This window comes from Lithobates pipiens, unplaced genomic scaffold, assembly GCF_037356315.1.
Source record: "Lithobates pipiens isolate NorthernLeopardFrog02 unplaced genomic scaffold, aLitPip1_a1.2 Scaffold_19, whole genome shotgun sequence".
Classification (NCBI taxonomy): Eukaryota; Metazoa; Chordata; class Amphibia; order Anura; family Ranidae; genus Lithobates; species Lithobates pipiens.
In genome coordinates this window covers 524,758,996-524,776,926 of record NW_027507764.1, presented here as the reverse complement: position 1 = coordinate 524,776,926, position 17,931 = coordinate 524,758,996, and the positions used below count along the sequence as shown (strand labels likewise).

Below are 17,931 nucleotides of genomic sequence, written 5' to 3'. Positions count from 1 at the left end.
AATAGCGAGTTTGTTTTTAAAATTCAGTAACATGGGGTGCAAAGTGGGCAGGGTTGCAGAAACTATAACGCACAATATCTCTGCAACCAAAGTGGCACAAATGTTTATTTTTTGGGGCACAAATGTGGCACAAACGAATGGCGTGTTTGTTTTTCAAATTCAGTAACATGGGGTGCAAAGTGGGCAGGTTTGCAGCAACTGTAACGTACAATAACTCCGCAACCAAAGTGACACAAACGTTTATTTTTGCGGCACGAACCAGCAGAAACATGGCACAAACTAATGGCACATTTGTTTTTAAAATTCAGTAACATGGGGTGCAAAGTGGGTGGGGTTGCAGCAACTATAACATACATTATCTCCGCAACTAAAGCGGCACACACGTTTATTTTTGCGGCACAAACGAATGCCGCGTTTGTTTTTCAAATTCAACAATATGGGGTGCAAAGTGGCTTGCATTAAATTGAATGTTTAATATCTCAGAACCACAAATGCTAATTTTTGCGGCACAAATCAGCAGAAACGCGGCACAAACAAATGGTATATTTTTATTCATGTTTTACAAATATGGGGTGCCAACTTCACATAGCTGTATTTAGCCTCATTTTGGAAAAAATTGTATGCTTTTACAGTCCTCGGAGTTCAGATATTCACTGAGATTACTTTGTGATGAAATGCGGGCTTTGGGAAGATATTGAGGTGACAATGAAGGACGTCCAGGAGGTTGTAGTCTGCATAGGAAATCTGTAGAAAGAAACATTTGTAATCATCCCATTTTTACTTTTTACAGTGATAATAATATTCTGTCAGCAATCTATGGCTGCACCAAATTCAAAAAATAATGACCTATTTACTCAAACTTGGCATACAGAGTGCCTGTCTCTGTACACTGTATCAGAACAGTATTTACTCTTCCCCTCCCCACCTAATACTGGTTGTCAAGGATGATGTTGGCTTCATAGACAGGCTCCTAGCAAGCAGCGACAGTAGGTGGAGCCAAAGGGGAAGATGAAGGGCTAGTTCCCCATCTTATTTGCTCCCCTTGTAATTGAAAGAAAGCAATGGGAGGGTCAATAGCAGGCTGTCTGTTGCCTCGCCGGCCACCAAACTCATAAGCCACTGTGTTGTCTGTGTGACAGCTGTAGTGTCAGGAGAGAGATCAACTGCCCTGAGGATAGAACGTCTCTAATTGTCTGTAGGACTTCAGTACACATCTGCACAGCAAATGTTGGTTCTTGCCCTAGTTTTATGTACCGGCAGTTGCTGGCAATTCCCAGCTGTCAACATGATAGCCAGAAATTACTGTGTAACATTGTTACATTTGTATCTACTATGTTTTATCGCTCTGCAGATCAAAGGGATAGATCCAATCTGTTTAGGATATCAGTTAAAACAACCTAACAAGTATAAAAACAAGTTTTTGTTCTCTTCCTATTTAACTCCCCATTAACCTATTGTTTTCCCTAAACAGTCCTAATTGACTTGTTCACTTCTTCCATTAACATTTTATTCCCCCTAATTATTTTCTTGTTTATTTCTATTTTGTAACAATTAGTGTTGAGCGAACCTGAACTGTAAAGTTTGGGTTCGTACCGAACTTTTGGCTTTTTGGGTCCCGATCCCAAACAATTGACTGTATGTTCGGGTTCGGGTCTGGTGTTTGGCAATGTAATGGCGCATTTTAAAAAGCCCTGCAGCAGCCAATCAACATTCGTTTAACTGGTGTGCCCTTAGAAGCCATCACAGCCATGCCTACTAATGGCATGGCTGTGATTGGCCAGTGCAGCGTGTGACCCAGCCTCTATTTAAAGCAGTCCTCCACCCTGAAGTGGAAGTTCCGCTCATCTGATCCCTCCCCCCCCTCCGGTGCCACAATCGGCACCTTTCAGGGGGGAGGGGGGGTGCAGTTACCTGGTAATCCAGGTATCTGCAGCCACTTACGGGACAAGACCTCCACAGATCGCTGCAGATGCCCCACCCCCCCCTCCCCGTTGTGTTCTGGGAAACACACAGTTCCCAGGACACAGCGGGGACCAGCAGAGATGCGCAGCACGACTCGCGCATGCGCAGTAGGGAACCAGGCAGTGAAGCCGCAATGCTTCACTTCCCGATTCCCTGACAGAGGATGGCGGCGGGGGCAGCAGAGAGACGAGCGATCACTCGTAATCTGCCACCGACATCGCTGGACCCTGGGACAGGTAAGTGTGCATTTATTAAAAGTCAGCAGCTGCAATATTTGTAGCTGCTGGCTTTTAATATTTTTTTTAAAGGTGCAGAACCACTTTAAGGTAGAGGCACTCAGCACAGCATGTCACTCTGCTTTAGACAGTGTAGGGAAAGGTTCCTGGCTACTGTTAGGGAGAGAATGTCAGAGAAAATATAACTTTTATCTGCAAGCTCAGTGCACCAGCACTGCATATGTTACTGTGACATACACCATGTACATACTCTGGGTGTATTCTGCTATTTCAAAAACACCCATTTAGTGCAAAAAAACAACAACTTTGCAGTGTTTTCTGCATATGTGGAGGTGTGTTACACAATTTATATATTTTTCTTCTATTGTGCTATTCAAAAAAAATAAAAATTTTTAGGGCAAAAACAATTTTTGTTAATAGCATTTTCGCCATTACCGCAGCTCTAAGATACACGTTTACATACTCTGGGTGTATTCTGCTATTGCAAAAACACCCATTTAGGGCAAGATCCTCAATTTGGAAAATTTGAGGAGAACATCAAAGAAGGGACGTGGCTCCGGTCGTGGTGCTGCTGGTGGAGCTCCTGTTGCAGGGAGAGGACGTGGTCGATCTGTGCCAGCTACACGTACAAGTAGACGACAGAGCCTACAGCGGTATTTGGTTGGGCCTAATGCGGCTGTACGAATGTTGGACAAGTACAGGCGATAGTAGATTGGGTTGCTGACAGTACCTCCGGTTCCTTGACATTGTCTCCCACCCAGTCTCCTGATGAAAGATCAGAGTTGGCACCTGCAGCCGATGTCCATCAGTCTTTCACATCACCCCCTTGCAAATCAGCCAAGCAGTCTGAGCCACAAATCATGCAGCAGTCTCTTCTGCTTTTTGATGACTCTGTTAGCAGGGCTTTCCAGGGCCATCCACCTAGTCCTGACCCAGAAGTGGAAGAGATTGAGTGCACTGATGACCAACCACTTATGATTGAAGATGAGTACCTGGGAGGACCATCGCAGCATGTCTCGGATGATGACGAAACACAGGTGCCAACTGCTGCTGCTTTCGCAATTGTGCAGACCAACAAGAAGGGCAGGGTTGAAGACTGGGTGAAAGATGATGTGGATTCCATGTGGGGCCCAGGACCTCATCGTCCTCCACATCATCTTCCACCCAGTCTTCAACCCTGCCCTCCTTGTTGGTCTGCACAATTGCAGGTGACCAGTGTAGTTCGGAGGAAGAGGCGGTGGTCGCACAGAGCCACCAGCACAGCAGAAGAGGGAGCAGGGTGCAAAAGCGGAGCGTCCGTCCCCTAGACAGTACGCCTGCTACTGCCCATCACAGCAAGGGAACGAGCAAACCAAAGCCAGGTCAAAGGAGTTCCCTAGCATGGCAGTTCTTCAGACAATGTGCTGATGACAAGACACGAGTGGTTTGCACGCTGTGCAATCAGAGCCTGAAGCAAAGCATAAACGTTCTCAACCTGAACACAACCTGCATGACCAGGCATCTAAATGCAAAGCACAAATTGCAGTGGAGTAGACACCTCAAAAACCAAGAAAGGTCTCTGGCTCCTGCTGCTTCCTCTTCTGCTGCAGTCTTAGCCTCTTTATCCACCTCTGTAGTGACAGTGGCACCTGCCAACCCGCAAACAGAGGATCTGGCAGCAACACTACCACATGGGTCACCAACCATCTCCACAATGTCCCATGGAAGCGTTTAGCTCTCTATCTCCCAAACACTGGAGCGGAAGAGGAAGTACCCCCCTAGCCACCCGCGATCCCTGGCCCTTAATGCCAGCATTTTAAAATTCCTCGCCTTTGAAATGCTGTCATTCCGTCTGGTGGAGACACAGAGTTTTAAAAGCCTGATGGCATTGGCTGTCCCACAGTACGTCGTGCCCAGCCGCCACTACTTTTCCAGGCGAGCCATCCCTTCCCTGCACAACCAAGTGGGGGACAAAATCAGGTGTGCACTGCACAATGCCATCTGTGGCAAGGTCCACCTAACTACGGATGCGTGGACCAGTAAGCACGGTCAGGGATGTTATATCTCCCTAACAGCACACTGGGTAAATGCAGTGGCCGCTGGGCCTGAGGCAGACAGCAATTTGGCGCATGTCCTTCCACCACCGAGGATTGCAGGGTGCTTCAATTTGCCTCTTGTTACTTACTCCTTCTACTCCGCTTCCTCATCCTCTACCGCCTCCTCATCCAGTCAGCGTAACACCTTCGCCACCATCTTCAGCACAGCCATGGGTAAACGACAGCAGGCAGTTTTAAAACTTTCCTGTTTGGGGGAAAAACCCCACACTGCGCAGGAGTTGTGGAGGGGCATGGAACAACAGACTGATGAGTGGTTGGTGGCAGTGAGCCTCAAGCCCGGCCTGGTGGTGTGCGATAATGGGCAAAATCTCATAGCAGCTCTGGGCCTAGCCAGTTTGATGCACATCCCTTGCCTGGCGCATGTGCTGAACTTGGTGGTCCAGAGGTTCCTTAAAAATTCTCCCCATATGCCAGAGCTGCTGCAGAAAGTGCGGGCCGTCTGTACGCATTTTCTGCGTTCTCACCCTGCTGCTGCTCGCCTGTCAGTGCTGCAGCGTAACTTCTACCTTCCCGCTCACCGCCTCATATGTGACGTGCCCACAAGGTGGAACTCCACCTTGCACATGCTGGCCGGACTGTGCGAGCAGCAGCAGGCGATAGTGGAGTTTCAGCTGCAGCACGCACGCGTGAGTCACTCTGCAGAACAGCACCACTTCACCACTAATAACTGGGCCTCCATGTGAGACCTGTGTGCCTTGTTGCGCTGTTTTGAGTACTCCACCAACATGGTCAGTGCCGATGACGCCATTCTCAGCGTTACTATCCCAGTTCTATGCCTCCTTGAAAAAACGCTTCGGGAGATGATGGAAGTGGATGTGGCACAGGAGGAGGAAGAAGAGGAATCATTTGCAAGGCTTTCAGGGCAGTCATTCACAAGTGGGTATGAGGGTGGGTTCCTGCTAGAGATGAGCCGAACACCCCCCGTTTCGGTTTGCACCAGAATTTTCGAACGGACCCCAAATTTGTACGAACTTTAGAACCCCATTGAAGTCTATGGGACTCGAACGTTCGAAATTAAAAGTGCTCATTTTAACGGCTAATATGCAAGATACTGTCCTAAAAAGGGTTTGGAGACCTGGCTCCTGCCCCAGGGGACATAAGTCAATGCCTAAAATGTTTTTAAAAATGTCAGTTTTGGTGGGAGCACTGATTTTAATGACGATTAAAGTGAAAAAAAAGTGAAATATTCCTTTAAATATGGTGCCTGGGGGGTGTCTGTAGTATGCCTGTGAAGTGCCACGTGTTTCCCGTGTTTAGAACAGTCCCTGCACAAAATGACATTAAACGGAAATAACATCATTTAAAACTGCTTACGGTTTTAATGTTATATCTGGTTCCTGCAATATGGTTGAAAATCATTGAGAAAAATGGCATGGGTAGCCCTCCCTGCCCATTACCAGCCCCTTTGGGTCTTGTACGCATATTAAGGGGAACCCCGTACCCATATTAAAAAAAGGACTTCCGGTTCCGGCGCCACATGAGGAGGAGGTGATCGCCATTAGCTCCCGCGCCCCTCCTCGCCAAATCTGCCTAGAACACCGGCTCAGGCCTCGGGGAGAATCCGCACAACCTCGGCGGACGGGTGAGCCCTTATGGATCGCTTCGTGGAGCGATCGTACGCTAAGGCGGCTTCGGCGGGCATCCCTCCCGCGGGAGAGACACACGCGGCCAACATGGCGGCCGGGCCGCCCTCACAGGAGCAGGCCTCGCAGCTTCAGGGATCCCTGACTCAACCGGCGCCTACCCAGGCTGACCCTGCATCCCCGGAGGGAATAGCACAAGCCGTGGTTCTCTTGCTGGGACCCACACTCACAGCTACCGTAGATGCAGCGGTACACAGAGGGCTGGAACAGCTTCAATTAGAAGTGCGGGCCCAGGGACAAAGGCTGCAACATACAGAAGAACGTATCTCAGCGCTTGAGGATGAAGCGGCCGGTGCTTCGGCAACGATTGCTAGGGTTCTCCACACACATAAAGAGATGTGGGAAAAGATCGACGATTTGGAAAATTGGTCGAGAAGGAACAATGTTCGCATCATTGGTCTCCCAGAATCGGTTAATTCCGCCCAACTCCCCACTATCTGTGCCAAACTAATCCCTGAACAATTAGGCCTTCGCATCACATGCACGATCGAACGGGCTCATCGTATCGGCAAACCGTCTGATACACGTGCTAAACCTCGCCATGTCATAGTTAAGTACTTAAATTATGCGGACAAAACAGCCATTATGCAGAAATACCGCAGCTCTCGCTCCCTGACAGTGGACGGGGCAAAGTTACTGCTATTTGCTGACTACTCTGTGGAGGTAATGAACCGACGCAAAGCCTTCTCTCCAGTTTGTACAGCGCTCTACAATAATCACATCAAATTCTCCTTGTCCTATCCGGCCACACTGCGACTCCAAACACCGGCTGGGGAACAACTTACTTTTACTACACCAGAGGAAGCAGAGAGATTTGTTGACTCCATGGGCACTGACATGGAACACTCTGCCACGGCTGACATCGCATTTCCTCAGTCTGCAAACAAAGCTGCTGTGCCTCCTAAACATCAACGCAGCCCCACTAACCCTCCATCTAAACGCATCAGAGTTACGCCTAAGGATGATCGTTCAGGACACCGCTGACACACCATGGTGCACATACCTTTTTATAGTTTGTCAGGGAGTGAGGGACGGAGGTTTTCATTTTATTTTGGTTTTCCCTCCTTCTCCCTCAAGCTCTCCTGGGGTCAGATGGCCTAGCATGGGTACTGCTGATTGCTGGTAGGTTGACCCTACATGTCCTGTTCTGGAATATTGGGCCTGCCCTTCTGGTAATCTCTGTAGCTCTTTGCTGTTCCAAATGGTTTTCACATTGGTTCTTTGTTGTATGTTATTTGAGGTTAATACTATATTGGCTTCCGCCTTCAACTCGGCTCTCATACCCTATATATTTTCCTACCATTGTAGATGTCAACCACTAATACATAGGACCTTTCTGGAGCCGGGGATGCTATCATTCATCCCTCTATTGGTTCCATTACTATCTCCTCGATGGGATACCGGGTTCTACCCGTCCTCACATATTCTTTTTTTCTTTTTTTTTTTATACCTCCCCCTCTGGCCCTCCATCAGCCATCAGGGGAGGAGCGGGACAGGGCCGATAGCCGAGACTGAAGTCTGTGCCTCATGTGGAAAAAAGGGGAGTCTCTACCTGTGGACATGTTGTTTCTCATGATATGTTTTTTATACTTGTTAAGATTTTTAGCCTATATGACCATATGCCTGTTACTGTTATTAAGTATAGTAGTTGTAGCACTCTTGGGGATTGCAGTCTCTAATAGGAGACACCGATACATGGGTACCCCGCTTCACAGCAGGATCACCCCTGAAACGCCCACTATGGTTTTCTTCTGTCTAACTCTTACATGGCATCCGCAGGTAGTGGGCGTCACTTAAACATTATCTCCTGGAATGTCAAGGGGCTTAGATCGCCATGTAAACGTATGGCTGTTCTGAGACACTTGAAACGCCTCCGAGCAGATGTAGCTCTGTTGCAGGAGACGCACCTTACGGCGGATGATCTGCAAAGACTGCGTAAATTATGGGTGGGTGCGGTATATGGCTCCCCAGCAGTTGGGCGCAAGGCTGGAGTTGCCATACTATTACATAAAAACTTACATCATGAAGTTACAGCTGTAAAAGCTGACACTGAGGGCCGTATGGTGACTATACAGATGGTGGTAGACTCTAACCCCATGGCCATCACTAACATTTATGCCCCCAATCTGCCGGCTACCCCCTTCTTCCAAGATGTAGTCCATTGGATACTCGCAGCCCCTGAAACTAGACACCTGGTCGGGGGGGACTTTAACTCTGTAATGTCCATCGTAACTGATCGTTCGAAGACTAGCTCCCACCGCACGACCCCCTTCGATAACACAACCCCCAAACCCACCCAACTGGCTCAAGCCATGTCATTAATTCATTTTACTGATGTGTGGAGACTACAACACCCGACTAGCCAGGAATACACCTTTTTCTCCCCGCCACATCAATCATTTTCACGTATAGATTACTTCTTTGCTTCCCCCTCCCTGATACCCTCCCTACAAGACTCGGAAATTCTAGACGCTAGGATCTCAGATCACAGCCCCATAGTGATACATCTATCGCGAACAACGTCCCCGTGCGCGCCAAAGACATGGATATTTCCTTCTTACCTAGCTGACAACCCTGACTTTCAAGACATGCTGCGGACTGCCTGGACTGACTACACCAACACGAATAATGCACATATCTCTAACCCTACCTTGTTTTGGGAAACGGGTAAAGCCTTTCTGAGGGGAAAGATTATTTCCTATACTACACAACTGAAAAAACACCATAGGAGCCAATATAATGATGTCAGCAATACGCTTCATATGGCCCACGAGCGTCTGCTTGTGAGCCGTACACCCGAGAATATCCGAAGCTGGACTCAAGCAAAGAGGGCATTTGACCTCTGGGCAGAGCAACAAGAAACTGCACAAATGGCTTATTCTAAAGCCGCGTACACACGGGCGGACTGTATGGCCAACTTAGTCCGTCGAAACACATTTCAGCGGACAGTCCGCTCGTGTGGGCTTCAGCTGACTTTTTCAGCGCGCAGTCTGGCGTACTAAGTATTTCGGAATTTCTGTAATACTGTCCGTCATACTTTGGTTTCAGCGGACAATCCGCTCGTCAGTAGGCTAGTTCGACGGACTAAGAATGGCGCATGCTCAGAAAGGATTTACACGGCGAAAGGTTGCATTGCTGTGTATTGGACTTCCTATTTCTAGTCCCGTCGTACGTGCTGTACACGTCATCGCGCAAGCTTTCGACGGACTGTTTGTGCATCCGTGTGTGGTCAAGTCCGTTCATTCGAAAGTATGACGGACTGTCCGTCGGATTGTATGACGGACTAAGTAGGCCATACAATCCGCACGTGTGTACGCGGCTTTAGTTATATTTCCATAGGTTCGGAAACAAAGCGGGCAAACTATTGGCTAAACTATGCGCTGGGCCTAGACGACCCACTCGCATTCTTACCATGAGAGACGCGGATGGATCCGTGACTTCTGACAAAGACAAAATCAATGCCATTCTCACCACTTATTATACGACTCTATACGACGCTGACCCTACTGACATGACTAAGGCGGACACTTTCTTGTCCAGGATGCAATTACCAATGCTACAGGGAGAACAACTTGCAATGCTTAATGCCCCCATTACCCTAGAAGATGTTAAGCGTACTATTTCGATGTTGTCCACCTCCAAAGCGCCAGGGCCGGATGGCTATACTGCGGAATTCTATAAATCCACCATAGATTATATACCTGACACTCTTCAACTTGTTTATGCAGACATGTGGCAGGGGGGACCTTATATGCCCACAGGTTCACAGGCCTTCATAAAACTTATTTCAAAGAAAGGTAAGGACCCCACTATGCCGGGTTCCTATCGCCTTATCTCCCTAATAAATGTGGACTCTAAAATTTTATCTAAAATAATTGCTTCTAGATTGGCCACTATACTCCCCTCCCTACTCCACCCCGCACAGTCAGGCTTTGTCACTGGGCGCTCAGCTACACTTAATATACGTAACGTACTCCTAGCCCTTCACTACGCCAAAACCCACCCTGCTCAAGATGTAGCAATCATTTCCTTAGACGCAGAAAAAGCCTTCGATAATGTGAGTTTACCTTGGTTGTTTAGAGTATTAGCACAGTTTGGCTTTCAAGGCTCCTTTCTACAATTTCTCAAACAGATGTACATGTCTCCCACAGCTCGCTTGGTCACCCCTGATTTTATATCAGAATCAATACCCCTATCTAAAGGGACTAGGCAGGGATGCCCGCTCTCGCCCTTATTATTCAACCTGGCGATCGAACCCCTTTCCAGGCTGCTTAATTCACGAGATGGGATCAGTGGCTTACCGATAGGACCACAGACTCTACGATCAGCGTTATTTGCGGACGACATATTGTTGTTTACCACTGACCCCATGTCCGACTTTACCAGGTTGCAGGAAATTTTTAATACCTTTCACAGCTGCTCGGGTTTCCGGATAAACTTCGACAAAAGTGAGATTTTGTCTTTGAATCCCAGAATGGTTCCCAAATGGATACACCAGTCCCCATTTACATTAGCCAAACGCCATATCACGTATCTAGGGATACACATAGGTCGTGAACCGGCCTCATTGTATGGGCTTAACTACCCCCCACTTTTGTCTAGGATTGTTAAGGAATTGGACCTATGGGCGACCCTGCTTATCTCGCTCTTCGGGAGATGCCATTTGTTTAAAATGATATCTTTTGCCAGACTATTTTACCCCTTGCAGACCATACCCCTCCTGCTAAAACACGCAGATATCCAGAAGCTGTACAGGGCACTGTCTACCTTTATATGGTCGGGTAAGAGAGCGCGCATAGCTTTGCCTAAATTATGCCTCCCGAAGACTGAGGGGGGTGCGAGTATACCCAATGTTCGTTTTTATAACCTTGCATGTTTGTTAAGACAGGGTCTGGACTGGCTTTCGGGCAACTCTAGATATTGTAATGTACATCTGGAAGGGGCTATGGCTTCTCCTTACACGTTGGCAGCAGTCCTTCACTCCAACCTGCATGCTCTGCCACCTCATCTAAAATCTAATTTGCTTATCAGAGACACCAACATTGCATGGAGAGAAATACACAAATTATTGGGACTACCAACTACCATCTCGAGTTTTCTGCCCATTCATGGAAACCCTATGTTCGTCTCTTCCACTTTGCACGCCATATACTCACAATGGAAACTCAAGGGTCTCACCTCCACGAAAGCTTTATATCAAGCTGACCATCGTAAGTTTAAGTCGTTTGAGGCCTTGTCTCAGGAATTCTCACTACCACCGACCCATGTTTTTTACTATAGCCAGCTAACCGACTACTTGAGCTCGCAATATGGGCCCCAGACGAATCCTTTCCAGCAGTCCTTCATCTACACTGTGTTGAACTCGGGGGACTACTCAATTACCAACCTTTATTCTTACCTCATTCAACACCAATCGGATAAATACCATCTCACACCTTTCCAGAAATGGGCGACCCTCCTAGGGGATGAAACTCTCCCTCCTAAAATTATGGATGGATACCGGCAAATACGTAAACTCACACTCTCCGAGACATGGCGTGAAACACAATTTAGGATAATTCACAGAGCCTACTACCCCATCTACAATGATAAAAGTAATATGAACTCGAAAATATGCCCATGGTGCTCTACACCTCGCCCCACTTTACTCCATCGTCTGTGGGAATGCCCTGCCATAGCAAGATACTGGGACACAGTAACTACCTATGTTGAATCTATTTCTAAACAGCGAAATTCCGAAGGATGTTCTGCTTTGTGTATTTGGATGGGCACCTCAAACTCCCCCAACGGGAGACGGGAATCTGACGTCTGTTTCTCACTGGGCACAACTGGCCCTTCTTGTTGCTCGTAGGACGATTCTGCAATCTTGGATATCCAAGCATCCCCCTACATTGCTAGCGGTGCAAAAGGCTATTGAATCACTTTTCTATATGGAAAGGCTGGATGCCATTACCAGGACTCCTCGCCATACACACCGTTTCTTTGCGAGATGGCGCAATTATATGGAGATCACGTTAAATCACTCCGACATTCAGGCGACAATGCATCCATTCCGATTTACGGCTTGGTATCTCCAAAGAAACCTTGCTGGCTCTCTGGGTAGGCTCAAACTGTCTCCCCGGGGAGATCCTGCGGCCTTTAGGCCACCTTGACATTCTGACTCTAATGTACATTTCTCATCAAGACTGAGCGTTACCTCGTCCTTTCCCCATTCTAAAGATTGTGACCCTAAGGCTACTGATTTTACCCATATATCTGGTATATTCGGATTGTATAGGCTATTGGGACCCACTTGGGTCCATTCGTCCCAAACCTGGGGCTTTACTGCCATCGGTTCTTTTCTACTCGCTACACAAGTGTTTATATCTGTATGCTTATATACTGTACAGTTATCTTTTGTAACCTTTTATTTGTAAAACCAAATAAAAAAAAAAAAGGAAATGCGTGTGGCCCCCAGGCCCTATATACTTAGAACAGCAGTATACAGGCGGTGCAAACAAGACAGGGACTGTGTAGGTTTGTTGTGTTAAGTTGAATCTGTTTGTAATTTTCAACTGGTACATTTTTAAAGTGTAGCTCCAGTCAAAAAAACAATTTTAAGCTTTTTGGAAAACATAGGGAAGGGTTATCACCCCTGTATAATTTTTGTCGTACATCTTTTTTCATCTCACTTGCTGTTGTCTCCTTCCGTTTGCAAGTAGGAGATGTTTGTAAGTTGGAGGTTTGAAAGTAGGGGCCTGTCCTATATGCTCTGCAGAAATGGCAGAACAAGGTGTTGGTGTAAGCCCTCAAAGTGACTCTTGGTGGGTGCTAGAGCGCCCTGCTGTGAACGATTATATCAAGAATTGTAATTACATGCCATTGTTGAACAGTGGTAGAAAAATTGACCTTTGGTAGTTGTGGTGCTGGTGCCACAACACTATAAGTCCTCACAGTTACTCTGGGTGGGCACAGGAACGGGCCCTCCTGTGAAATATTATATCAAAAATTTTAATTAAATGCCCCTGTTAAACAGGGGCAGAAAAATTTGGGCCTTAGGCACTGGTGCTGGTGCCACAACACTGCAACCTCTCCCATATACTCTAGTTTTATTGCAGGAATGAGCCCTGCTGCAAAGCATTGCATCAAAAATTGTAATTAAACGCCCCTGTTAAACAGGGGCAGAAAAATTGGGCTCATGGCATCACCCAGAACCAGAAATGTTCTTCCAACATATCAGCGGAGGAGGAAGAGGATAGACAATCAACATAACAGGACAGTCACTCAGCATCAGCGTAGGCATTCTTGAAGTGATGTGATATTTCAAAAAAAATTATTCGGTTACATCAGCTTCAGGTGCTTGGTAGCTGTGGGTTATCCAAGACTGATTCATCTTGATGAAGGTCAGTCGATCAACTGATTCGGTGGACAGGCGCACCCTGTGATCGGTAACAAAGCCACCATCAGCACTGAAGGTGTGTTCCGAAAGAACGCTGGATGCAGGACAGGCCAGTAGCTCAATTGCATACTGTGCAAGCTCTGGCCAGTGATCCATCCTCAAGACCCAGTAAGCCAGAGGATTTTCGGTGGGAAAGGTGTCCAAGTCTGACCTTGCCCCTAGGTATTCCTGCACCATGTAAATCAGACGCTGGCGATGGTTGCTGGAACCGATCATACTTTGGGGCTGCGGACTAAAAAATTGTCTGAAAGCATCAGTCAGACGGCCACCTTCTCCACCGCTCCTTCTGACCGATGCCTCAGCAACACATTGTCCAGGACCAGGAGTTTGTAACCGCCCAGTCTCTGGGAACGTGTTGCACAGACCTTTCTGCAAGGCCTCCCGGAGATGTCTCATCCTCTGCTCCCTCTGCGATGGCAAGATAAGGTCGGCAACCTTACCCTTGTACCGTGGATCAAGGAGAGTGGCCAGCCAGTAATGGTCCCTCTCCTTGATCCAAAGAATACGAGGATCCTTCCGCGGGCTTTGCAGGATCAGGGAGGCCATGCAGCGTAGGTTAGCTGAGGCATTCAGTCCAGAGTCCTCTGGGTCACTAAGGACAACATGATCCGCAGCTACCTCCTCCCAGCCACGTACAAGTCCACGGGGTTTCTTGGGACTGTAAATCAACCCTACAAGACTGCTGCTGCTGCTGATGCTGAGTGCCAGCCTCCACCTCCATGCTGACACAATCATCCTCCTCCTCCTCCTCATCCTCTTCCTGTGTGATGGGTGGCACAGCAGGAACACTGTCTGGATAAAGGGGGCCTTGAGAGGCAAGGAATTCCTCCTCTTCCTGCCTCTGTTCTGCCTCAAGTGCCCTGTCTATTATTCCACGCAGCGTATGCTCCAAGAGGTGGACAAGAGGTACAGTGTCACTGATGCATGCACTGTCACTGCTCACCATCCTTGTGGCCTCCTCAAACGGTGACAGGACAGTGCATGCATCCCTGATCATGCCCCACTGGCGTGGTGAGAAAAAACCAAGCTCCCCTGACCCTGTCCTGGTGCCGTAGTCGCACAGGTACTCGTTGATGGCCCTCTGCTGCGTGTGCAGCCACTGCAGCATGGCCAACGTTGAGTTCCACCTGGTGGGCATGTCACATATAAGGCAGTTCTTGGGCAGGTTCAACTCCTTTTGGAGCTCAGCCAGCCGAGCACAGGCATTAAATGATCAGCGGAAATGCACACAGACTTTCCTGGCCTGCTTCAGGACATCCTGTAAGCCCGGGTACCTGCCCAAGAACCTCTGCACCACCAGGTTAAGGACGTGAGCTACACAGGGCACATGGGTCAGTTGTCCCTGTCGGAGGGCGGAGAGGAGGTTGGTGCCATTGTCGCAAACCACCATTCCTGGCTTAAGCTGGCATGGCGTCAACCACCTCTCGGCCTGCCCCTGCAGAACTGACAAAACATCCGCCCCAGTGTGGCTCCTGTCCCCCAAACAAACCAGCGCAAGCACGGCATGGCATCGTTTTGCCTGCATACTTGCGTAGCCCCTGGAACGCCTACGGAATACCGCTGGTTCTGAGGACAGAGCACTGGAAGAGGCCATGGAGGAAGAAGAAGAGAAGGGGGTGGAGGAGAGAGGTGTGTCACAACCAATAGTAGCATTTTGGAGGCGTAGTGGCGGAGCAACCTCCAACACTACTGCACCTTGTCATGCATCCTTCCCAGCTGCCAGAAGAGTGACCCAATGGGCCGTGAAAGACAGGTAACGTCCCTGTCCATGCCTGCTGGACCATGAGTCAGCGGTAATATGCACCTTACCGCTGACTGCCCTGTCCAGCAAGGCAAGGACATTGCCTTCCACATGCCGGTAGAGAGCCGGAATCGCCCTCCATGAGAAAAAGTGGCGTTTGGGGACCTGCCACTGAGGAACCGCACATTGTACAAACTCACGGAAGGGGGCCGAGGCTATCAACTGAATAGGCAGCAGTTGAAGTGCTAGCAATTTAGCCAAGCTAGCATTCAACCGCTAGGCATGTGGATGGCTGGGAGTGAACTTCTTTCGCCGGTCCAGCAGCTGGGGCAGGGACATTTGCCTGCTATAATCGGACGTGGGTGTACTGCTAGCAGAGTGCCCGGAAGCACTTGGCTGTGACACACCTAATTCTACACCTTCATTCCTCTCAGAGCAGGTTTCAGAGAGGACTGAAGGTCTAGTGGGGTTGGAGATGCCAGCTGATGAGGAGCAAGGAGAGGTCCACTTTGTTCTTTGGTGTGGGTCTTTGAGGTACGCTTGCCAACGAGCTGCATGGCAGGTCAACATATGTCTGGTCAAGCATGCGGTGCCCAAGCGGCTGATGTTTTGGCCACGCGAGATACGCTTGAGACATATGTTGCAAATAGCAGAGGTGCGATCTGATGCACTCGTCTCAAAAAAGGCCCACACCAAAGAACTTTTAGAATAATGCGCAGAGGCTTTGCTAGTACCCTGAGACTGAGTGAGAGAGGATGAGGAGGATGAAGAGGGCTTGGTCATCCACTCTACCAAGTCGTTGGCATGTTGCGGCTCAACATGTCCAGCTGCCGAAAAGAAGGACAAGCGTGTCCCATGGCCACGTGCTGATGACGATGCACCGCGTCCACGACCAACACTGTTGTCTCTAGACACAGAGCCTGCTTGCCCTCTTTTATCGGCTCACGCCTGTCTGCCTCTCCTTGCCGGCCTTCCAGACATGGTAATGGCCTGAAGGGAGTTGGGTAAAACAGCAATTGGGTAGTGTATATTGTGCTGGAGGCACACAACACCCACTAACTCCTGCAGATGCCTTTTGTATAGAACACCAGCAATAAAGGGTAGATAAATGGGTATACTGTACTGGAGGCACACAACACCCACTAAGCCCTGCAGATGGCTCTATTAGAGAACACCAGCAATAAAGGGTAAATACAGATGTATACTGTGCTGTGCTGGAGGCACACACAACTTCCAATAACTCCTGCAGATGGCAGATGGCTCAAATAAAGAAGAGCTATGTAGGTGGATATAGCGGTGTGTACTGGGTACAGAGCATGCAGACAGCACGCAAAAGCTCCTAACACTGACTGCAAGCTCTATTATAAAAGATAGATATATCGCTAGCTATATAGGTGAGGTGAATATAGCGGTGTATACTGCGGTCAGGGCACGCAGACAACAACCACTACAGAAGAGCAAGATCGAAAAATCGTCCGATAACGATCGGTGTATACTGTGTTGAAGGTACATAGAACACCCACTAACTGCTTCAGACGCCAACACACTACACAAGGCCGCCGCGCTGGCGGCCTTATATAGTGTGGGGCGTGTACTACACAGCCTGAGCTATGATTGGCCACAGGCATCCTACCTGTGGCCAATCATGGCTCTCCTCACTGCCGGCGCTGTGATTGGCCAAGCATGCGGGGTCACAGTGCATGCTTGGCCAATCATGAGCCAGCAATGCACTGTGCCATCGCAGTGCATTGTGGGCCGTGAGCACCACACGAATTTGGCGCGAACGGCCCATATGTTCGGAATTCGCCGAACGGGTGAACAGCCGATGTTCATACGTTCGACTCAAACACAAAGCTCATCCCTAGTTCCTGCACCAACAAACGCCAGGTACACAATTGTCCGGCAGCAAGGGCACAGTTCTGGAGGATGATGAGGTGGAGGATGAGGAGGAGGAGGAGATGGAGGAGGAGGAACCATGTTCACAGCATGGTGGCACCCAGACCAGCTCATGGCCATCACTAGTGCATGGCTGGGGAGATATAGAGGACACAGACAATACACCTCCCACAGAGGACCGCTTTTCGTTGCCTCTGGGCAGCCTGGCACACATGAGCGATTACATGCTGCAGTGTCTCCGCAACGACCACCGAGTTGCCCACATTTTAACTGGTGCTGATTACTGGGTGGCCACCCTGCTGGATCCCTGTTACAAGGACAACGTACCGTCCTTAATACCCTCACTGGAGCGTGAGCGTAAAAATGCGCGAGTACAAGCGCACGCTGATAGACGCACTGCTGGTGGCATTCCCACCTGACAGCGGTGGTACGGTGGAAGCACAAGGCAAAGGCAGAGGAGGAGGAAGAGGTCACCAACGCAGCCGGGGCACCATCAGCACCTCCGAAGGCAGGATTAGCATGGCCGAAATGTGGAAAAGTTTTGTCAGCATCCCACAAGAACCAGCACCACCAGCTGAGATGGAACGTCTTAGCAGGAGGCAGCATTTCACCAACATGGTGGAGCAGTATGTGTGCACACGCTTACACATACTGAATGACGGGTCTGCCCCCTTTAACTTCTGGGTCTCCAAATTGGGCAGATGGCCTGAACTTGCCCTTTACGCCTTGGAGGTGCTGGCCTGCCGTGCAGCCACTGTATTATCTGAACGTGTATTTAGCACGGCAGGGGGCGTTATCACAGACAAGCACAGACGCTTGTCCAGAGCCAATGTGGACAAGCTCACGTTCATTAAAATGAACCAGGCATGGATCCCACAGGACTTGTCTGTACCATGTGCAGAATAGATATGTATACCGG

General features: G+C 48.9%; 1 protein-coding gene across 1 annotated transcript in view; it reads right to left on the bottom strand.

The window, feature by feature from the left end:
• Nucleotides 1–578: 578 nt before the first annotated feature.
• LOC143998094 (glutathione S-transferase P 1-like) overlaps nucleotides 579–17,931 on the bottom strand; it is a 51,715-nt gene continuing 34,362 nt past the window's right edge. Inside the window, exon 5 of the mRNA XM_077493844.1 lies at nucleotides 579–744. Coding sequence (XP_077349970.1) covers nucleotides 643–744 — 102 coding nt within the window. The 3' untranslated portion in view covers nucleotides 579–642. The remainder of the gene's footprint in view (nucleotides 745–17,931) is intronic.